The 23,691-nt window shown below is 42.7% G+C and overlaps 1 protein-coding gene across 1 annotated transcript in view; it reads left to right on the top strand.

Annotated features, from left to right (window-relative positions):
• LOC138590333 (LHFPL tetraspan subfamily member 4 protein-like) overlaps positions 1–23,691 on the top strand; it is a 31,538-nt gene that overhangs the window by 4,637 nt on the left and 3,210 nt on the right. The window contains exons 2-3 of the mRNA XM_069660948.1: positions 20,728–20,964; positions 23,236–23,252. Of these exons, the coding sequence (XP_069517049.1) occupies positions 20,728–20,964; positions 23,236–23,252 (254 nt within the window). The remainder of the gene's footprint in view (positions 1–20,727; positions 20,965–23,235; positions 23,253–23,691) is intronic.

The following is a 23,691-nucleotide window of genomic DNA, read 5'->3' as shown; positions in this document are numbered from 1 at the left end:
CCTGTATTTATTCTTTCAGCCAGCAGGGGGCGACTCCACAACAACAAATCAGATTTATGCAAGTCTACCAGGAATGGAGCCTACCTCTTTGAAACTTTATTACCTCAGTAAACATGTTCCTAATGAGTTAATGCGTTCAATCACAAGTGACATGTCTTCAGAACAGCATCGTGTTCATTTTGTATATTTAGAGTAGTGCTGGGAATTACGGCTCTTTGAAGGGAGCCGGATCTTATGGCTCCGTTCTTTTCCGAGAGCCGTTCAAAAGAAGAGAGTGGTCAGACTCCCAAACGTGCCTGCACTATATTTTCCCGTGTCAACACATGCATAGACATTCTGCGTTTTAAAATGTAAAAGGAAACAGCAGGATAATGTAGGATAATGTTGCTCACTGTCGGCACTATGTTGTGGTGACATGATTCTGCTGCACGTGACGGAGCGCGTTGAAAAAAGCTGCACGTGGTAATTCGGCATAAAGGGGAGTGGATCTTGGGCAGTGAAACTTGGGCACAACTATAAAATGATGGCTCTCACCTGCGACTCGGTTCTAGTCGTTCGCACCAAAGAGCCGTTCAAAAGAATCGGATCGTTCGCAAACGTCACAACACTAACTTAGAGTGAAATAGTCGATAAAGCAGGGTGTGCTTCAGGGCTCCCATCGATTTACATGTCACTACCACATCAGCCTATCAACAAGGATAGAGGTGTAGCAATGGGCCTTCATCCTCTCCAAATATGGTCACTTCTGGTGCCAAAAAACCAAGATGGTGACGACCAAAATGCCTTACAGTTGCCTTACAGTTGCCCACAAACAATCGGGTGAAGTCTCGCTGGCCATGTCGACCCCTTAAGTGCATTTTTGGCTGCCCACATATGCTGCATAAAATAAAACCACTTATTTTTATCCTCACTGTAAATCATGTCCGTGCGCCCTCTAATTTCAGAGCACTTGCCAGAGTTTTGGAAACTTCACAAGGTTTTGCCGTCCTTCCAGCAGATGTGTGCGATGTGAGGCTGAGGGTAGTTGTCTAATTGGCTTGGCGGACAGCCTAATGCTCTTTACCACCTTGGAGATGATCATTTAATCATCCACTCTGCCCTGTTGGGTGCAGCTCTCCTGGCACTGCACAATGACAGTGAGTGTACCACAGCAAATACAGTTAGTGCCAATTTGAACCGCTGGTGGCCTAGATTCAGGCCAAATGGACCAAATGTGTCTGTTAGGGAGCAGCCTGGGCCTTAAACATGGTCTGTCAGCATGCTACAGCTACGGGAGGGTAAAACAGGAACATTCACCTGATAAATGTTGTCATTATCGACTCATCCTCATGCTGAAGATGATAAACTTTGAGTGTCAATGGAAGCCATGTCTTACTCCCAACATAGTAATTATAGCAGCTCAGTCAGTGTCAAAGCTTCATAATATGATCCTAAAGGTTCCCCTGTAGGGTGATCTCTGCATCCTCTGCTCTTCATTACTGTTTCACGTGCCAGTGCAGTCAGGTGTCGTTTTATGAACAGCATGAAAGTCAAAGTTTAATAGGTTTTAATTATTGTTAATGTTCAGAATTAACGAGAAATGTTTCCCAGAAAGCTTTATTTTAAGACAAACTTCATGTTGCATATTTATTATGGCCAGCTAGATTGCTTTATTCTAAACATCCACCCTCTGTTTGCAGCCCCCTCCACATCAAAAGACGACACTAGAGAGGTACCTACATTATATTTTGAAGCCCTTTTCCTCTGACTAAGCTGCTGTATTTGGAGTATGAATGTGTTGACATAGGACAGCAACTTAACAGGCATAGCTTCTTGTTCTAGGTAGATGGTTCTTCCAGTTTGGTTGGTATGGCAACAATCACAATGAAATAATTCCTGGGGTGAACTAATGGGGCTTACTGGTTAAGCGAAGGTCAAATAAAAGATTACAGAAAGAAAATGGATCATAGGCCAAAAAACTGGGATGCCGGACTCTTGGCAGAGCAGAGTGACACAGTGTGTCTTGGCGTCTATGAGCTGCAAATGGGCCAAATTGGCCTCAAAGTACACAAACTGACCAAATGTGAACGAGGTTAATGCACTTGAAAAGATGTCTCTCATAACATTTGGCTAGAAAGAGTGACTGTACTCACCAAGAGGGCGCGACCAAGCAAACTTGGATACAGGTTCACTGAGGGCCTAACAGTGACACAAACACAAGCGGACACAGACTCTGCAAAGAGACTGAAACATGACTTTTACCTTGCATGCTGCACGGCTCCTACATCGCTGTTAGATGTCCAGGAGGAGAAAGAAACTCCGCAGCAGGGGCCTGTGTTAAGGACCGAGCAGCAAGGCACACAACAAGTCTTTTTAGAGAAAACTCAGGTTTTTATTTTACCCAAAAAAGAATACCAAATGTACAAACCAAAATTATAACGACTAGACCTATAAAAAAAGATCAAATTAATATAACTCTACTTAAGCTGAGAACTAAAGTGTGAACAGACCTGACACAATGAGACACAAGGTGAACATATAGGGGTTTGGCCAAACCAAATCAAACACAAGGTGTAAACAAAATGGACACTAAGTGAAACTTAATACAAAGCTTAACTAACTAAACCAAAATCCCCCCCATGACATCAGAGCATTTGGTATCTTCCAATGAGCTGGCTCCAGCATAGGACTGTTCACAGCCATTGGCCACGCCTTTTGCTCCAACCAGGAAGTGCCATCCCCAACAGCCAGGTAACTCAAAGACAAAGAAGTAATCATTAGTGTAACAGAAAGCTGAATGTTTGTCTTATCTTATAGCTCTAAATTTAAACAGTGTATGATTCATGCAAAGATAAACTAATACTAAATCAACATCAGCATGTAGGTGAAGGTGGTGTTACCTTTGTGTGGCTGTGGCCATCACAGCCTGTGTCTCGATGCTCGGGTTAACCAGCTGTGGCCTTGGCTGCTCCTTTGCAGGTTGGGATATGTTTACCTTTTTTAACCATGTCAATAGTCATGTCCATTGAAATAATCTTTGGTTACTTGCTTGTAGTATGCTTCAAGTGTTTGCTGACATGTAGTAAAGTGCAATAGATCCAAGTTTCATACATCAAAGCATCACTTTGGATTATAAAATTATTAGTTTGGAAATAAGGAGACTTTGAATGCTTATCTGAGTTTGAAAGGAGGATTGAAAAACAGGATTCCTGACAGTTTAGATGCTTTTTAACCAAACAGGGTTCATGTTGTGAAACAGCTGCAGTTTGGTCATATTTTGGCAACAAAAATTCTTGGTTAACTTTAAGAAAAGGTTGTGTTTGGGTAGATGTGTTACTGTGCGAATAATCGCCTCGCGTTACTCGCGCGAGTTTGATGGCCGATGGCGTTTAGATAACAGGAGAATATTTGCTCTTCGCTTCCAAAATGGAGGAGAGAACTCTCCTGCTTCTCTTGACCCATCCATCACTGTATTTGAAAAGTTGGGGGTGAGAATGGGCTGTCAGCTTCAGATGATGTCTATTGAAAATTAAGACAAAAAAATAGCCAGCTTGATGTAACCATGCATCCAGGATCAACAACGTTAGGCTCAGTGGAGTGAAGCAGCTCAAGGAGCGACAGACTTTGGTTCAGAAACCAACCGAGCCGTGACAAAGCAGCAACACTTGCGGCCCCTGAAGTTTAATATAAGTGTGTTTAAAGGTGCTCAACAGAATGTTTAATGGTTAAGTAGAAGACTGAAGACGATAATGAGGTCAGTGGGGTAAGGAGGAAACCAAACGTGGCTAAAAGTGGGCTAAGTTTGGGCAACAGCTGCAGGCTAATAGGTGACTTTCTTCCTCTAATCCCCCTGTTACATCACACCTCGATGAATAATGGGGTCATTTTACAGTTAGAATCCAGACTAAGCTGCATTTTTCCTCGAGTGAAAAGAACAAGAGGGGGGCTAGATTTCCCAGAAGTACCAAAGGTCCACGAAGAGCTGAACTGCTCGCACCTCGGCTTGGTTGTACATTAATTCAGTGGAAAATGCTCCAGGAAAAAAACGACAGTGCTTTAGTTTTAATTCACCTTTTTCAACAAAAACTATCCAGTGCAATAATCTGAGTTTTTACCTACTGAGAGGTTCGTTTTTTTTCTTGTCGATGGCCCATCGACTGTATCTCCCTCCTATCTTTCTCAAGCTCGTAACATTTTCTTCCATCCCTCCAGCAGAAATAGTCAAATAGGAAAGCTCGGTAAGATCATTGCAGCTCTGATGACTTTCTTTCTCCCTCCGCTCCTCCATCAGCTCATGTCTCCATCCCTCCTTCATGTCTCTCCCCGTCTGCTGCAATATTAAACAGAACTAAGCAGGACATGGGCCGTGGCTCAGGGGAGGAGCTGCCCTGGGAGAGACGACCTGTCAGTGACTGCTCCGTCTGACTCTGTGTGTGTCTGGTAAATGGACTGCACTTATAGAGCGTCTTTCTAGTTTTCAGACCACTCAAAGTGCTTTACTCTACATGTCAACATTCACCGTTCACACACACATACACTGAACGCAAAGATTTCCAAACAGCGTGCCTGGAATGGAATCAAATTCATATTTTCACACACCTATGGCTCTGCCTTAGGAGCCAATTAGGGTTCAGTATCTAGCACAAGGACCCTTCAATATGCAGACTGGAGATGCCCTGGATCTTGTGATTAGTGGATGACCAGCTCTATGAACCAAGCGTCATTCAGGGATTCACCGGCAATACCGCTCGTCCATCTTATAGTCAAATTAGAGACAGTGTCGGTGCTTCACAGAGTAAAATCTTGGTTCTTGATGAAGTCAGATCTGTGGTGTGGACTCTCCTTCTTACTGATGTGATGTTGTTGCCGCTAGTCGGATTACTGCGGGGAACATTAGCCGGATTGCTCTCCAGTTTCTCTGTGGTAGTAATGGTGAGTATCGCCGGGCTGGGATGGTCCTGGTGTAGGTGTTTTCTAAATATAATGTGGGCTCAGGTGCTGCTGCAGCGGCCAACGCTGCACAGAGAGTCGCAGATAAACCAGGGGACACTCAGGAGAGGACACACACCCTGTCAGATGATATAATCATGATCCCGGAAGAAGAAAATTAAAATAAGTTATGTACGTTTAAACTTTGTCCTTTTGTCTTTAAACAATTCGTTGCTTGGATCAAAGCCTGTGTCAGATTGACTCATGTACCGCCCTGACCGCCGTGCCTGCAGAAGTTTTGTCTCTGTATGTTGAACTACCTCAGCAGAAATTTGTGCCCATATACAGACTTATTTTTACATGACCACTTCAGACAAGCTTTTGAGTTTTGGTTTATATGTATGGTGTCCAGCAAGAGCAAATGTGCTGCCCTACAGGCCTGAAGCTCGTCAGTTGCGATGAACAGATATGCAGCGTTTTTCTGAGTGTGTTTGCCGTTGCATCCTTTAGGTATTTGCAGCGTGTTCGCTGTTGTTGCGTTTTGCAGCACACTCATTTGCAGCGGGTTTCCATAGTTGTCTTTCTTTAGGATTTCTCTAAGTTTTTAGCAATTAGCAAGTTCTCCTTAATGAAAATCTTTTGGGCTGTTGCAGCCTTGTCGGTCAAAGTAGATGTTTCATGTTAAAAGGCTATGAATCAGCATAGTAACACGTTGCTAAATGTGCATGCGACTGAAACACTTGATGTAACTAATTGTGCTTTATATGGTATTTTAGTTACTTTTGTGTGTATCTTAATGTAAGATAGCAAATCTTAATACATTACGACCATTACTCCGCTTTTGTGTCCCCTCTCGTAGATCAACATCCTGCCTAACTAACTGTCGGCTGCTGAGTTAAAACTGAGAATCCTCAAACTGTCATGAATGAAGCTAGAGACGGTATTAGAGAGCAGAATTCTGGGGGAAATATGCAGCCGCCTTTCATTTTCATTAGTATTCACACCCATATGTTCCACTATTAGCTAACACAGACTCGATGCCCCCAGAGCGGCTCGGCTCCAAGAAACGTTGCAGAACTAACAGTGTTTAAATCTGACCCTTTGCTGCACCCGGGACTTTGTGTTGTTGGGGAGTAAAACTTCCCATGGTTGTGTGTTTGTGTTGTCAATTAATTCAGGAACTTTGGAGGAGCCTATAGTGTGTGATAGTTGTGATGCCAGCATTGTTTCGCTTTGGTCTTTTTGCTCTGGCTTTTGTCTACATTTCAGATTGATGGTATCAGAAAGGGAATACATACCAAGGAAGGGACATCGAGTTAGTAAAACACAGTGACAATAAACACACTCCCCCCTGTTGTCCCCTTAACCCAGAGCTAAATTGTTGTATTCGACCCTGTAACAGGGCAAAAAAGAATTGAAAGATTATGAAAAATCCCGGATTACACTTTTTTAATATCCAATGACAATGGTTTTAAAATTCCTCTAAGTCTGCAGATAAAGATACTCTGCATACAAACAGTTAAGACCAGGTAAGACGGCAGTTACACTTAAAAAAAAGGGAAATTTAATTTTAGGTAGCGGACGCCAAAAGTCCAGCGTCATGCAGCAGAGTCAGGTGTGCCCACTGGTGCAGCACTCTGACCTTCACACTCTGACTCTCTGCCTCACTACATGAAGGACAAACTACTTCCTGTGGTGTCACTGAAGAAAAGAATGAACTGTGGAATCACACAGACACAGTAACTGTGGATACTGGACAGGTGGATTATCCTGGTTATAAATACTAGATTTAGTCCAAATATAAATGACTGCCTACTATTTGGTTGTTAGTTTAAGGAGGGACCCTCTTCAAAGACTGGCCTGATGCTTTAACTCGATGTGTCGTTTCACATTAATTTGAGATGTGACTGACGTTCGGATTTGTTCTTTCAGACCCGACGGGCACAATTTGCATAGAAATGTGAGATTCTTCTCATTGGAATCTGGACTGATTGTGTGTACTTTGCAGTACTGGTAACTAAATCATCTGAATTGCGAGCAGTCATGTCAGATGAATTCCGGGTCCCATAAATCTGGCTTCTGCTGCCATAAAAAACACAATACTTGCAAACTCTCGTTACTTCTCGGAACGTGAGCGGCCTATAAAACGTGTTCAATGAACGTGCTCTTTTAGGGCACCACTGCCTGTAGGTGTGAACCTGAGCGTGAAAGGTTGTCTGTCTCTGTGTGTCAGCCCTGTGATTGACTGGTGATCAGTCCAGGGTGTAACCAGCCCCCCTGACCCTGGTCAGGATAAGCAGTATAGATAATGCATGAATGGAAAAGGCAACGGTCTGTTGATACTGGCCCAATCCCAATCTCCACCCTAAAGCCTAAGCACTGAATACTCACGGATTTTAATGGCGTCAGGCGTGTAGTGCGTGAGTCCGTAATTTGGAGTTGAAAAGTCTGACAGTGGGACAGCTCTTAGCACTCACGCACCTACCGGAAACGCGCCTCAAAGTCCGTGAGTCCGTGAGTGTGGAGATTGGGATTGGGCTGTCGTACAAAGAACTATAAAGTCCGTTGGGTGTGGCTTTTGGAGGCGATCGATGGGGTCAAACAAACTCAGGACCTTCACCGATAAAGAGTTTGAGTCTGTGTAAACCAAAAGTCCTGTTGGTTACATCTGTAAATCAGGAAGGTGATTTAAACTAGCCAACCTAGCCTTCACCTAGTAGTTTGGTGGCCTAAAGCTCAACCAAATGCACCGTTTCACACCGTTAATCACGTGTTTGTCTGGTCAAAAAGAGTAGGTATGAAGACATGTTGCCTACCATGAGGACAGATGTGGCCTCTTCTTGAGAGGAGATGCATGCACCATTTCTTATTAAAATAACAATCATTTGTTTTCGTTTGTTGCCCTTTGTTGCTCTTTCACTTCTTCACAAACGCACACACAGACAGAGTTTTTGTGAATTGCATGTCTTACTGCAACAGGGAAGCAAAAGAAGGGGAAGGCATTGCAGTAGAGTTTGTGTGAGAGGAGAAACAGAATGAAAGAGGGAAACATAGTGAATGAGTCTGTGTGCTTATGCTCCCCCTCCTTTCTGTGTTTGAGCGTGTGTGTGTGTGTGTGTGTGTGTGTGTGTATCAGTGTCTGCGTGGCCACACATGCGTCTGTTCACGTGAGCATGTCTAACAGCGGGTAAATGTGTATTTGATGGTGTGAGGGTTGCATTATTAATGAGAGCGTTTTCTTCCTCTTCTCTGTGCTTTTCATTAATTCATTTATTTACTGCTGCACTAGTAAATGTGTAAGGACCTCGCACGTGTGTGTGTGTGCGCGTGTGCATGTGTGTGTGTATAGTCTTTGTGACGCACATAATGCACATATGTAGATGAATGCGCCCACGTGCATGTGTTTCCAGCAGAGATAAATAGATGCTGCAGTGGTCGAGTTAAATATAGGAGTACAGAAACGGAGAGAGAGAGAGAGGAGGAGAGAGAGGAGAGTTTCCCTGGGGGATATCCCTTCTCTCTCTCTCTCCCTCTCTCTTTCTCGCCCTCTCTGAGATTTCTGGCCGGCGTTTCCCAACCAAACGTACATGTTTTAATTATCAGGCGCTTAATAAATAATTCCAAAGTCACCAGGGTGTTTCTAAAAATATCCTGACAGCTGAATAATGGATTCCTTTGACCCTTCTCAGCATTGTCACAGTGTGTGTGTGTGTGTGTGTGTGTGTGTGTGTGTGTGTGTGTGAGAGAGAGGGAGACGTTAAGCAGAAGAAAGAGGGAGGAAGCCCCTAAAGCTTGTTGATAAGACGTATGAGGGAAACATGAAAGTTCCAGTGCTGTGCATCATGCATGCTTCCGATCAATGTGCAATATTTACTGAACATTTTCACGTCCGTCTCAAAATGATATGCTTTTAATTCTGTCTATCAGCTTTTATTTCTGGCTTTTGTTTTGAAGCTGTGATGTTTTAGAAGGTGATGATTATTATTTGCATCTGAGGGCTTCCTCGTGATCACATGATGAGTCATTTTCACTCATGCATGTATCGCACAGAGCTTCCTTTCCTTTAGCTGGTTGGAGCAGGTTGAATTTGTACATATTATTTCGTACCAGCATTAACTGTGTTGCCTTATCACACAATGAAGGGACATCTTGATAGCCGGATAACTTTTCTTTCCGTTCTGATTGAAATCATTCTGGTTGAAGAATTCATGGAGTACACTGTTTACATGGGTTGTGGTCTAAAAGCATCTAGTGTTTACATTCGCTGACACTTTTAATTTGAACTGCTGTGTGACGTGGCCACAAGTGATGATACACATACTAAAGTACCTTTCCCCACCAAACCATTAAGAAATACCTCTTTGGCTCATGTTTGATCGGCTCCAGGATGATGACTTTACTGTTCAGCGCAGTATTTGACGTCAATGCGTTGCTCTTTATTATGCTTACAAAGAATGTTTCCACCAACGTACGTCCCCATTTTTAGGAACTAATTTTGACAGAAGAAATAGTCCCTATTGAATGTTTGACTTTAAGGGGAAATTTATGGGATTCTTTTAAATTTGCTTTATTTTATTACGTCCAACCCAAAAACTACAGTTCAGTCTCATCTAGGGGTAGAAGAAAATATTGAGTATTGCAGGATTGTGTTTTTTCACTGTCGACATTCAGTGGTTCTTTTTGTCTTGTGTTAAATCCCTGACCGCCATCAGTGTTGTACTCTACCTTCAGGTATGTGTCTGCCTGTCAGCACACATATCTAAGACCTATGAAACTGTGACAATAAATATAATGCCTCTCTAACAATGTTTCAATATTACAATATCAGTCCATCCAGGATTCTGCTGGGTTTTTCGGTGATTGTTGGGGCCTAAAATTCCTGGTTTCCCTGTAGCTCTTTCATAAAGTTGCAAGTTGTGATGTTTCAGTACTGTTTTTTCGGTTTAAGTGAGAGCGGCTGAGACAGATGCACCAGCAAAGCCATCTACTGGTGAGCGAGCTGTTTGCCTTCTGAAATTGTTCTGGTCGATTTCTGTGACAAGACGCCAAATAAGATAAAAACTGAATGAATCTAAAATGAATTTCCATGAAAAACTCATTTCTCACTGCTCAGTGCTTTATGTGCTGGGAGAATCTACATGTTCTTTATTACATTTACGCTGTTCTACTTGGTATTCCGGGTGCTGAGCTAGTATAAAAGCATTGAAACGAGACAGAGGGACTTCTATCTCACTGTACAAACACTGACTCACATTTGTAACAGAGGCTGTAGTTGGTGGAAACCCAAGGCATCAGGAAGTGGCTAAGTGGACGGCTAACAGTGTTCAGCACAGAAACATGGATACATGATCACGAGAAGACATCGAGTGTTGGATTTATTATGATGGATTTACTGTATGGTGCGGTTGGAAATGGTGTTTGGTCAAACTGGCAGAAAAGTTGCGGTGATTGGACAAAATTGTACGGTCATGAAAAATGTGTTGGAATTGGTTTGCGATCGTGACCTCCTGGAGGGACTGATACATAGAATCATAACCCCCCGTACTTTATCTATGTAGCGTATCCCAAGGGTTAGGGTTGCCAAGACACAGTCTGAGTCATTGATTAAACAAAAAGTCAACACATAAATCCGGTGTATAAGGTTTAGCAAAGTGTAGTTTCAGTATCAGAGCTGGTTCAGAGAGATTCTCTCCCTCTAATTATGAATTAGACGGATCAGAGTCTCACAAAACTGCTTCGGGAGGCTCAAAGAAAAATGATGCTCGCGCTCGTGTGATGACACATTATATGGTTCTGTGCAAGCCTCTGTACTCCTGCCAATCCTCTCTCCAGAATCAGGACTCGTGCCAGTAACTTACTCCACAGCCAGCGAAGGACACAGCGATGAGAGAGGAAAAACTACAGCGAGGGAATCGAAGGCTGGTTTTAGATCCTCAGAATATTAGTTTGGGAATGGTTTATGCAAAGTCACTTATTTGGTTTTATGTGTCCGTTTATGAACACAAAAGAAGATTTCAGTCAAGTTACCAAGATAGAGCTCATCCAACAATCCCCAGATATAATTAATAAATGAGAAACAAACTGACCGAAAGAAGCACGGAGTGATTTAACAGTTAGTAGCAGGAGTCAAACACCGTAAAGAAAGAATGAAAGAGGGAAAAAGGAGGAGAAGCTGCATGCCAAGTGTGCCAGTGAACCGCAGCAACATCTTCTAAAATGCCCTCTCAGCACTTTACACACTCTCACACACGCGCACATGCACGCACACACACAGCCGGCTCGATCCGAACTCCAATAAAAGCGCTGTACATCAGCGAGAACGCTGTCCATTAGATAGATGGAGGACAGCAGGCCAAGGTCTAGACACAGTAGCAGAGGGAAGGGCAGGCCTCAGACAGCTTTATTAAATTATAGACTTGACATAGTGATCTCTTAATGCAGTCATGTTCACACCTTTACACCTGCTGTCAGACTTCAAAGTGCAGCAGCTCGCTTACACAGAGCGGTCTGTGCTTTAAACCAAAAAGTAACACAGAGAGGCTGTAAAAGAAGACGTTACACCCAGAGATAAAACTCTTTTCTAATGCAGGTATACAATCTTTAACTTATTACCACATGCAACTTACTGGTCACACTAAATGTGTTTTAAAGGGACACGATGTCACGTTTCAAAAACCAAACATATTCTTGTCTTACAGGAACTGTTGAGAAATAAGTTACACAATGCACCCTTATTCATTCTTTACACTCAATTAGCTGCTGCAGTCCAACTTCCTCTGCTGTGAACTAAACTGAATAAAAACTGGATTAAGGCATTATCTCTTCCAACACATGGAAAAGTTTGTTGTTTTCTGGAACCATCTTTCCAACCAAACCCTTCCTGCCCTCTTTGTCTCTAAAATAACACAGCCTGACTTTATCCTTTGCTCTAGACCCATGGTTCTCAACTTGAGGGTCAGGACCCAAAAGTGGGTTGCGGTTTGCTTTGCTGTGCTTTTATTTTGAAGGACATGGGTTTCCTGTGACGTGTGTGTAGTAGAGGTGTAGTTTATTCACACTCCATCCACTGATCCCAGCTACAGTTACAGTTACATTCTTGAAACTTGATGAGCCCGACAGTAGATGCATTTATGTTGCACTTCACTTATTTCTGCTGAGGCTCCTAATTGAATGAATTGTAGAGGGAATATTTTCCTCGCGCTGCTACCTGCTGGCCATTTTGGTTGACTATCATACTGTTGTGTTTTACTCCGTCTCAGATCCAAACTGCTCCCTGTTTTATTAAATGCATTTGAGTGGTTGAGAAATTTCAGAAATTTGGGGTCATGATTTGTCATTAAGGAGGTGGTGGTGGGTCCTGAGGTTAGACCAGTTGAACCACTGTGGACCAAAGACTGTATATTTAGATGGACGACATGACAGCTCCCTAAAAGTGAAGCCAAAACATTTTAAGCGCCCCCTGCTGACTAGCTGCAGTATAGCTCATAAAGCCCGCCTCCTCCATGTTAACAGATGGGACATGAGGCAAACTATAAAATCAAAATACACGCCCGATACATTTTTCTCAAACATGGTTTCTGTCATTATAGTTAGTTTGTATCATGCTGATTTATGTCCAAGTGTTCATTTTTCTGACAAGTTTATTTTTAATTAGTTATTTGATGCTGTCAAAATGATGATTGACAGCTCTGTAGGCAAATACAGCTCCTGCAGCCGATCTGTTCTGGATTAACAGAGTGGAGGACGAACGGCGAGAGAAAACGTAACAAAAACAATCACTACAGTCGTTGAAGTTTCCATACCTGTGAACGTTAACCTCAGACCAACACAAGAAGCTGTTCTGCTGTTAAACACGCTGGGGAGTGACATCGTTGCTGTTTTTCGGTGAGTTAAGTGTGCGCTTTAGGTTAGCGGAAGTAGCTACAGCAGTTGTTGATTGCTGGGTTTCTATGCCAACGTGTGTTGACCTGTGTGCCGTTGAACAATGGCGACTAAAACTGAGTAGATCATGTTGGAGCTTTGGCAAATAAATGTTGAATATTTTTACTGACTTTTACTGAAATGCTGCGATACAGAAAATATGCACACATGTTGCAGCTAGCTACAACGTGTGTCAGTCCAGGTGTTCTGATGAAAAGCTACTGAGTGGACCAATCACAACTGTTGTGCTTCCTGTCTCTTTGCAAAATGTATAGTTACATTTCTGGTGTAACGCTTGTCAGGCTAAGGCCTAGGGTGTGTGGCTATGTCATACCTAGGCTGCGTCTTTGGCATAGATGTAACAAAATAAGTAGCTTATGAAGCTTTAGACCGTTTAATGATTTGCAAGGTTGTCAGGTTGACTGAGTGGTAGAACTGCTATCTGCCGCTTTGTTTGTTTCCCAACAAGCTGCTGGTGCACATGCAAATTTGGTGCACATGACACAACCACAGCAGTGTAGAAGCAAAAGTAGATGTTCTTATGTGTGTTCGCAACAACATAACTCAAATGGTAAATGGCTGCTATCCTTTTACACTACATGTCACACACACAGTCATACACTGACGGCAGAGGCTGCTATGCAAAGTGCCAATCTCTAATCAGGGCCCTTTCATTCATACACCACGGCTGTGCTTTCATTTTCTTGCAGCCGGGGATCGAACCCCCAACCTTTTGATTGTGTGATTGAAAGACGACCCACTCTTCCGCTGAGCCACAGCTGTCCCTGCACCCAAAGAAAGCTCTACTCTTAAATGTCGGAGAAAGAACCGATCCTGTTTTCCATAAACTCTCTTGATTATAGAATCGATCCACAGAACAGAGACGTGATGTCAGTGTACCGATACTGTAGCATCAATCCACCCACTCTGGTTTGTTGGAGAATTTCCTGACATTCAGAGTTAGTCTATTCGTTTTTATATGAATCACTTTGTGTGTGCACTTTGACGCGTAGACTGAACGCTCTCACAAAGTCATTAAGAACCTCAGTCAGAGCACATGACTCTGTGTCGGATGGTGTCATGGCAGCTGCTCAGGAGGAACACTGTGGAGCCCTGAGCTGCTCCCTTCAAAAATACTTCACACACACACACACACTCTCATACACACTCACACTTATATATATAGCACGCTGATGGTATTTTTGGAGCTCTTATGTAATCATTTTTGGCTGTTTGTCTAGAATGAAAAAAAGAATCCGTGTGGACGTGTGGATATAAAAGTCTGACAGAATTCTTATGTAACGTATCTATAAATATCTTTAGGGTGCTATAAATACATTGGTTCTATTAATTTGAACTAGTTGGATCACAAACGTGTCCTGGCAGCGTAAGACTGAATGTTTTCATGGGTTTGATCTGCTTGTTTCTAGCAGCTGACGGGCTGTGAACTCAGCAATGAAAAGAAATGACAAGAAGTGATGAACTGAGATGAGAGAAGCGACATAAAGGAGTGGAGCTGCAGCAGCCACCATCCTGCTCTCTCTCTCTCCTCATTGTTTTTCCTCTTTCATTCTTCGGCAGCTCTCTCCCATCCTCCCTCCCTGTTCGATCCTTCTGCTCGCCTCCTTTGAAGTTCCTCCCCTCCGTGTTCACAGCGCAGTGTCTTGAGAGCGTGGAGGGGAGGAAGGAAGAGGAAACACCCCAACAACTTCAAAGGGCTTTTCCTGGGTTGTGGGAAGGTGGGGGTTATTTTTAGCCCTCTGGCGTCCACTTAAATGCTTTGAGCTGAGGATTGAGGAGAAGGAGAGGAGAGGGCAGAGAGAGATCATGTCCAAGAGCCATTTCTGCCACGATACAGAACACAAAGAAAGTGGTTTTCGGCAATGATATACAGCTGAATTAAGAATTGTTCTGCAGCTCTATGCTTTATGTAGGCCAGTGTGTCATGAGACCCCATTTACACCCAGCATCAAAATGTGATCTGTACCTGGACGTGTTGTGTATACAGAAAAGTAATGTCTAAATGCATCGTGATCTGATCAGATCTCACGGACCACATCTGGAAGTAGTCCGGCTCATATTGTGTTCAGATCTTAGGTGCAAACGCAATCCGAACCGGCACCATTGTTTTCAGGATGATGAGTCCAGATCACATTTTAATACCAGGTCTGACTGGGATCTAACTGCTGGAAGCTTCATATTGGGGGCTGCTATGGAGCCAGAGGTGGAGTCGGTCGATCGCTCGATCCCTGGCTGAAGCAGGCTACATGCGGAAGTGTCCTTGGGCGAGACACTGAACCCCAAATTGCTCCCGAAGGCACGGCCATTAATGTATGTATGATGTGGGTGAATGGTTACACCTTCAGTGGAGATTGGCAGCCTCCAACATCAGTGTAAGAATGTGTGTGTGTGAAAGGGTGAATGCTGAAATACATAAAGGTCCGACGGGGCAACCTGCTAGTTAACATTAAAGAACCAGGACCGTTTTAGATTAGTTTATTCTGTTTGATAAGGACGTAACGGAAACATATGAAGCGCTACTTTCATGCACAAACACCATCATGTCATGAGTGATTCTTGTTTAGTTTCATCTTTAATTTATTTCATTGTTCAGAAATAATTTCCTTCACCTCCTTTCACTTCCCGCCTTTGTGATTGTGTGCCCGGCCCTTCTTGTTTTCACGTGTCTTGTTAGTCTTACCTGTGTCCGATTACCTCATGTGTATTAAAGCTGCGTTCAAGACAACTGGGAATGTGATTCTTCCCGGTAGAAATTTCCGACTTCCGACCTCAGAGCGTTCCAGGTGCACGACGCTAAACGTAAATAAAAAACATGGCCGACCGTGACAAAGTGATGTTTCTGTCTTTCAGACATTATTTATAGTGACCAGCGACCTTACCACATTAGTGACATTTCTTATAAATATCGTCATGCAGAACACGTGTTACTATATGATAGTTGTTGTTAAGCACATATTCTGTTGCTTTTCAGTTGATAGTTTACCATTAACGATGTGCCTCTCCATGATGTGACGTCAGACATCTTATTCTCATGAAGTCGGGGTAGCTCCGAGTTCACAAGTAGCAACTGCTTCCAGAGCAGTCTTTCTAGTCGGAGGTCAAAAAACTAGACAAGTTGTCTGGAAGTCTTTGTGTTCCTTCCCTTCATCTTTGTCAACCTTCATGAAACCCTTCGTCAGACTTTCTGCTACCCTGCTCCGAGAGTTCATTTTCTTCTTGTTTTTTCGCATTTGTGTTCTCACCTGGTTTTTGGTTGGATTAAGTTGGACCTTATGCTGGACCTTTGATTTCTAGACAATAGTAACCCTTTTGATCTGCCTTTTTGTTTTTGTGTTTGACTTAATCCTTCGTTTCGTCTGCATCTGGGTCCTCTCGTTTTAATTTCAAACATGACAACAGATTTACAACAACTGGCAAGAAGAGGTGTCTGTTAAAAAGCAAAAGTAGAAAGAAGAAAAAATCAAATAAAATAGAGATGGATTTATACAAACTTTTATCATACAAATACAAAAAGGAATAAAAAATACTAAACAAAACTCAGCCTGTAAACTGACACATGATTCCAATGAGCAGGTTAGGTTGTGATTTTCTTGTTTGCCTTTTTTTCCCCCGTCAGAATAAATACGACTCACCTGCAGACGTGTTTACAGCTGTTTGTTGTCCCATTGGATCCATTTTGGATCGTTATCCTGACCAAACCAGCCGTAGGTAGGAAAATGAAAGTTTAATTGTAATCATCATAAAATAAAACCACAGTGAGATTAAGCTAATGATAAAACCTGATTTGATTCAGGAAATGTTATTTTAATTTCTAACACCGCAGGTTGTTTTGGTCTAGTGAATGAAAGCGTTGTCGCCCCACGACATATTATTCTGTTTAAATGAACAAATAAGAGGTAATACTGTCTAATGAGCTGCTGTGAGGCACATTTCGTCTGCCTGTCTGCCCTTGAATCCACGTTTTCAAAAACCCCACACTCTAACTTTGGATGAGTTTCACGCTGGATGGGGAAACATCCATCAAAAATCCATAAAACATGTTACCTGACGCTCATTACTCAGTTAATGATTTTATCATATCTCATCTATGTTAATATCTTGTACAGGCCATAAAAGAAGCTAATAACATGATGATTTCCCCCGACGATTACTTCCATCGCTCTTCTATTCTCTCATTACTTACTGTATGATCGTCATTACAGTCTCTCTCATTACAGTCTCTCATTACGCCTGCAATCATTTTGTCAGAGGAGGGGTCACATTTTCAGACAGTGAAATAAGACTCCTCATATCTGCGCGGCGTTCTGCTTTTCGCTGAGAGGCGGCGACTAATCTGATATCCTCCCTCATCTGCTGCCATCAATCCGCCACCCACCATTTCCTCATGATGGATGGCTGGTCGGTGATACACAGGGTCTTCAGAGGGAATCACTAATGTGACAGGGTTCAACCAAATGACTAATGGACTTCACTTTAACACAATCTGATTTATCACTTCAGACCCGACAAGCACAACATTCTCCGACAGTTATGCGCTTTATGTTGATCCATAGTCCAAAATTAAACAGCATTGTTATTTTCTTTTGCAGCTCACAGCGCTGCTCTGTAAAATATGGAGTCCAGTGGCCGGATGGTTTTGACACGTACCTGATATGAACAATATCCCATGTTTGATAACCTTCCCTCCCCTGTATGTCCTGACATTTTTGTTCTGTTCCCGATCCAAGAAAGGAACATGGAGCACTAGACTCTTCTCCTCAGTCGTCCCCTGGTTGTGGAACGAGCTACCAAACTCCACTCGCCCCTCAGAGTCCCTTTCACCTTTAAGAAGAAGCTAAAGATCCAGCTCTTTATGAACACCTCTGACCTTAATGATAGTGATGCTATTGATGATGATGACATTTAGGATGTTGTTGATGTTGATTAGGATCATCATGATGATGATATTGACCATGTTGGTGATGTTGATGATGCTTCTTTACGCCTTCATAGTGAAAAACTCCTCACAGGAGAAACTTAAGAAAAGGAATGTCCTGTTACTTCTGCACCTGTGATGCGTCCGCCCCGTCCTTTAGCTCATGGACCATGGAAAGTATTTAGAATTAGTAGGGCCCACCCGCTCAAACCCCACCAAAAAAAGAAAAAACACACGCACTCGTAGGCAAGTCCGCTGCTACACACAGGTCTCTCTGCTCAAAACGCTGTTCCAATTCACCATCAAGCAGATCCAGAGCTTCAAAGTACAGTCTCCTGTAATAAACCATTGGACTCGGGAATGTGTGTGCGGGCTCTCCAGCATCCAACTTTGCATGCCTTTTCTGTTGCCCAGGCTGTGAGGTCTTTGGAGTCGGCCAGTGTCCAGCTTTCAACACTTAACTTTTTAACTGTAATGAGTCCATCGCCCCGGAACTCAGCCACCCACATTTTGCCATAATTGTCAGTGTGAATGCAAACATGCACAAAAAGCAAGTGCATATATAAACACTGGATATGCCTCTTTTATGTACCCTACAACAGTAGCTACATGTCCTGCTGGTATTGGCAGCTACAGAGGAAATTTCTACTTTTTAATGTCATTAATCAGGCTCCTCACTGGTGTGTACTGCTTCGACCCTCAACCTTCACAGCTCTATGTGCCGCACATTTGCATAACAAGCTACCAAACAAACATTCAATATCCAAAAAGTATGCTGCTAACATTAGCTTGCAGCCTAGGTAGCTATTTATGTCAGAAAGTGCTGTTTTCAGTTATCGGAGGACGTTTCCCGTCTCACTGTGTCTGCAGGCTCAGCTATCAATCAAACACAGGCTCGCCCATTCACAGGCTGAAATAGCATTTCTGATGTATCTCAGACGTCTCTTTATTTGGACTTGAATGAAGGCATCTTTTTGTTTAAATCTCTGCGTGGACAGTAAAGGAGGAATCTGGAGGGATGGATCCATCAGCACGGTGTCTAAACTTGTTGACCTTCGCAGCTTTATGCTGAGAGAAGCTTCATACATTTAGCAACAGATCAGCAGAACATACTGAAAGCTAAATGCAATTATTCTCTGTTTTACATCCTCTGTGCTGCCGTACGCCTCATTCCACACAGCAGCGACTCTGCCATGTTTGTCCACTGAAGGGTGCTGGGCAGCATTCAAACACTTTAAATACTCACATTTGCACACCAATTGAGTTCCAGACGTTGAGTCTTTTGAACGTTTATTAGACTGAAGCGTAATAATCAGCAACTCGGGCAAATCCGTCTGACTTTTCATGTGTATCACAAGCCATGTTGCCCGTGGAGAAGACGTGTCTGGTGTGGAATGAAGATTCAGTGTGATGTCTGCCATGTATATTCCACATCTCCCAGTGGAGCCCACTGCGTTCCACACAGCCCCTCAGGCAGGGACTGACTGCTGTTTAAACAGTGCTGGTGAGCAGGAACACCGCACCATCAGCTCCCCAGCTATGCTCACTTTGATGAATGGGCAGAGGTGTAAAGTATAGATTACCGTTTTTGTTGTAGTGTTGAAATTGCATGTAAGCATTTCCCTGCTGAGCTCGATCGTGCATGCATTTCTACTGTACACTTTAGTTTGTGGGTGTGAGGCAGGTTTGTTTGATCAATATGTTTTAAATTCCATCACATACAAAGTGTCTCCAGAGGTGGATAATCTATACGGTGCATGTATTCCATCTTTGTACTGTCTAACTGTTAACCCCTCGATGTCTGAACTGTTGGCATTCACCTCAAACAAGTCTGCTCTTATAAGCTGCAAGGTGCTTTACAATGATCTCATCTGCATTGGTCATAGAGTGGGAATAAGTGAGGGCGGAATTTACCCCAACTTCTCTTAGAAGCTAAGGTAGCTGAGTTAAATCATTTAGAACAACAACAGGGGAGTTCTCTATAAAAATGGCAATCAGTGATTTGTAACTGGCCACATACATTTACAGTTTACACCTTCACGTTTCTACCTGGGTGATGACTGGTCGACTGACCCTGCTGCTGTTCTCCCTGAAACTGAGTCAGACACATGAGAAAACAAACACTGATGTGCCTCTCTCCTGAAAGTTGTAACACTGTGTCTACCTATGGAAGATGACGTCCTTAGTCTTAATCACACTTTAATAAATTCAACCGTTTCTCAAACTGGGTGAAACCAATGAACCTAACACCAGACAGATTTAAATCACTGGAGAATGAACAAAACAGCATCAGAGTAGATCTTTCTCTCTCTTAAATCTCCGAGGATTTAGTACAAATGGTGCGTTTGTTTTGAAGGGTAATAACGGAATCATTGTGTAACGGTTGCAACTGACTCTGTTGTGTGAAGCGTACAACTGCTGCCTTGTTCAAAGGACGGGACCTCCGTGTTCTTACATTAATATGGTTGTACAGGCCATAGTTTTGCAATTCAGTGTGGTATTTTGACCCAATGTACGATTAAAACTGTAAAATACGATACTTTTAAAGCTGCAGTATGATATGGTCTGTATTTTCAGACATGGATTCTCTAATAGACCAGCGCTGTGCAGCCTAAAACATGGTGTGTTTGGAGCAGGACACAGAACACAGTCATACGAAGCAATAGCTACACTAGCTATCCGAGGACGTGAAGCCAAAGCTGGACTCGAGACGAGATCTGAAACTCTGCTGCATTTGGAATCCTTTGACATAAACGGAATAAACATACACTTTTAGATCTGTGTCGTCTTATAGAACTTTGTTGAAGTTCAAATTCTGATTCTAAATAATGACTACATCTACAATTTAAAGCCATCCCCATGCTTTAACTGTCTGTCTGTCTTCTTACATCCCACATATCAGACTCCCCAAGTCCAGATCTCACTCTAACCCATCTTCTCTGCTCCTCCGCGTCCTCCTGCAGGAGTGTGCCTGGTGCTGGGTTGCATGATCTTCCCTGACGGATGGGACGCTGAGGTGATCCGGGACATGTGCGGGGAGCAGACGGGGAAGTACTCCCTGGGCGATTGCTCCGTACGCTGGGCCTATATGCTGGCCATCATGGGCATCCTGGACGCCCTCATCCTCTCCTTTCTGGCCTTCGTCCTGGGCAACCGGCAGACAGACTTCTACCTTGATGATTTGCAGACAGACAACAAAGGTGAGTGAAGGAAGAACTAAAAATAATGCTTTTAAAGAAGTGAAAGCCTTAAATAGGAAATTATTATCTCCCCTTCCACTAATGTGGAAAAGGGAAAGATGAATGACAAATGAATTTCAATTATTTCCAGATGTGTTTGTTTTGTTTGGTCTGCCCTTTATTGTCCCGTTGATACGTTGCTATTTTTAACTGTTTTTTAGAATAATATGATTGAACTCCAAGAGGACTGCCAAACACTTTGTGGAATCTAACTGTAGTAAAAACAAACAAATAACAGGATGAAAGTTAGACTTTATAATATTTTGGCTATTTGCAAGAAACTGAAAATGATCAATTTTGAGCGTTTGGTGCTTTTACAGTCGGTGTTAACATAATATATTTGTAGTGATTTAAAAAGAATGGGTAGCAATGGGTAAAACTATCTTTAGCATACTTTTTAATCTTGATAATTGTATTAAATAAGTATTCAGTGATATACAGGATAGAATGCTTAAAGACTAACTTATTCGCAAATTCAACAAGGAAGTTAGAAGTTAGATTTTTTTCAACTCCGCCCAACGTGAATTTGCGTCTATTGACTTTGTATGGAATCTCGACTCAATCTAAACTCAAATAACAGCGTTAATTTAGCTCATGGTCAAACTCGGAACCCTTCTGGTAGCGACAACTTTTCAGGGCTTTCGGTGTATCCAGCGGTTAGCTAAAAAGGACTTCAAGTCTCGACTTCCGTTTCCCTGCGCTGCATCATTTACAGTCTGACTAGCAACATGCCGATGGGAGCGAGGGCGGCGTTGTAGCGGATTCAGTCCACCTTTTTGCTCTCCACACGGACTATTTTTCCTGCATACAATGAAAACCTGCTGATTCATCGTTAGTCAATACTTCTCCACCTACAAACGGACTACAAACGGAAACCAGAACACTTTGATACCAAAATCCATCCTGCACCTACAGATTCAGAGTCTTTAAATAGAGATTAGCTCATGGTATGCTGCTTTGCTTTGGGAGTAATGCCAGGTTTTTGATGTAGGTTGTAAGCTAGCCGGCTAAGCCTACAGTATGTATAAAGCCTGGAATAGACCATACACACACAAATATATATATATGTACACAACAAAATAAGAAGAAAAAAGAGCCCAGTGTTTCATACAGTAATCTAACGGTGGGTTGGCCTGGCTGTCTTCCTCCAGCTCTAATCTTTTAGACCCCAACTGTGAGGTTATTAACATGAACAAAATTTGCCCAGTTGAGAAATGAATACACTGCAACCTGACCTCAGTAACTCCAGCTAAATTGCTTTCAGGGCTGTTTTCAAGAGTGGGAGAGAGTCCTCCAGAGGGTTCCTGACTGTTTGCATGATGTTGCATCAGGACACTTGAACTGCATTGTTTCAGCTGCATGAAAAGAGAGGAAGAGGAGTGGCAGAAGGCGACGCTACAAAGGATAGTGTAATAGATCCAATACAGAACAAGAACAGCCTCCTTACATGAGGATTACACATTTCAGTTGACTCCATAAACCGAATGTACAACAACAAAACAAGACGAAACAGAGTGATAGAGAGATCTGTGACATAAGATGATAGTAGACTGAGAGATAAACAGACAGAGAGAGAGCGCGATGGAGTAAAGGATGGAGGAGGAGTGAGAGATAAAGAGAGAGAAAAGTGACATAAGATGTCTCGGTTCTCCGACGGTCTATCTCCGTGATGGTTTCCATGGTAACTGGAGATATTCCAGAGCGTGGGCGTGTCTTTCTGTTCTTATCTGATTAACCTCACTGACAGTCTCAGTGATTTTACACATTTCATGCATCTTTATGCTCCATCAGCTGTGGGAAGTTTCTTTTTTTGGCTCCGAGTTCTTTCAGCGAAATATCCCTTTAGCTTCTCGGCTGCAGCTGATACAACAAACGTGTGTGACTGTGTTTGCATTCGCTGTCTGTTTAAGTGATGAAGGAGAAAACAAATGTTGGGAGCGTGCACAACAAGAAATATATCAGTGGGTTTATATTAACATATATTAACATACACAGTAGAAAGAGTGGCTATATTTTGAAGTGCAAGAATATATTTTTTTAAATCTATAAATAGGAACAAAAAGAAAAAAATAGTAAAACAAATGATATGTATGAAAAATGATGCTGACTGGACTTTCTTCCTTGAAATGGTTAACTCATGTCTACATAAGCAGATTCACATTTTGCACAAATATGCACTTTTCCTGCCTCTCTGTGCATTTTCTAACACTTGTTCTTTTTTTGTCCTTGCAGATTTTGCTGTGTCAAGGGTGAGTTGACCTTTGCTTTATACATTCAATTTGCATAATGTTTAAGGAATACACAAACATGATGTGTCTATGGAAGGCCTTACTAGTTCCTGTGAATAGTACAGTATGCAGCCAGGGGGCGTGTCCAGACTTCTTTGACTGGGGTGGCTCAACTGGGGCTCTGACTTATGCAGTTCAGTCGGACAACTCACATTGTGATACTTTGAAATGTTTATTGCAGTAGCAGAACATAACCTGTGCTTGGCGTCTAGGCTCCGCCCTCATCACTCCTTGCTGACTTACTTTACGTGCAGAAATTTGCGGAGTGATAGCCGGAGCCTGCAGGTGGATGCTGGGGTGGTGGTGCAGTGCAGCTCCAGTTGCCTGCATGAACTAACTTGCAGGCGTTGCTCCAAGTGGCATGAAGTAAAACCAAATAGCACTTATTGACCCTTTCTGT

Source organism: Semicossyphus pulcher, unplaced genomic scaffold, assembly GCF_022749685.1.
Source record: "Semicossyphus pulcher isolate SPU_LCO1_2020_fin unplaced genomic scaffold, fSemPul1.0.p SCAF_13, whole genome shotgun sequence".
In the NCBI taxonomy this organism is placed as follows: domain Eukaryota; kingdom Metazoa; phylum Chordata; class Actinopteri; order Labriformes; family Labridae; genus Semicossyphus; species Semicossyphus pulcher.
The sequence above is the reverse complement of the archived record's forward strand: the minus strand, read 5'-3'. Positions and strand labels throughout refer to the sequence as shown.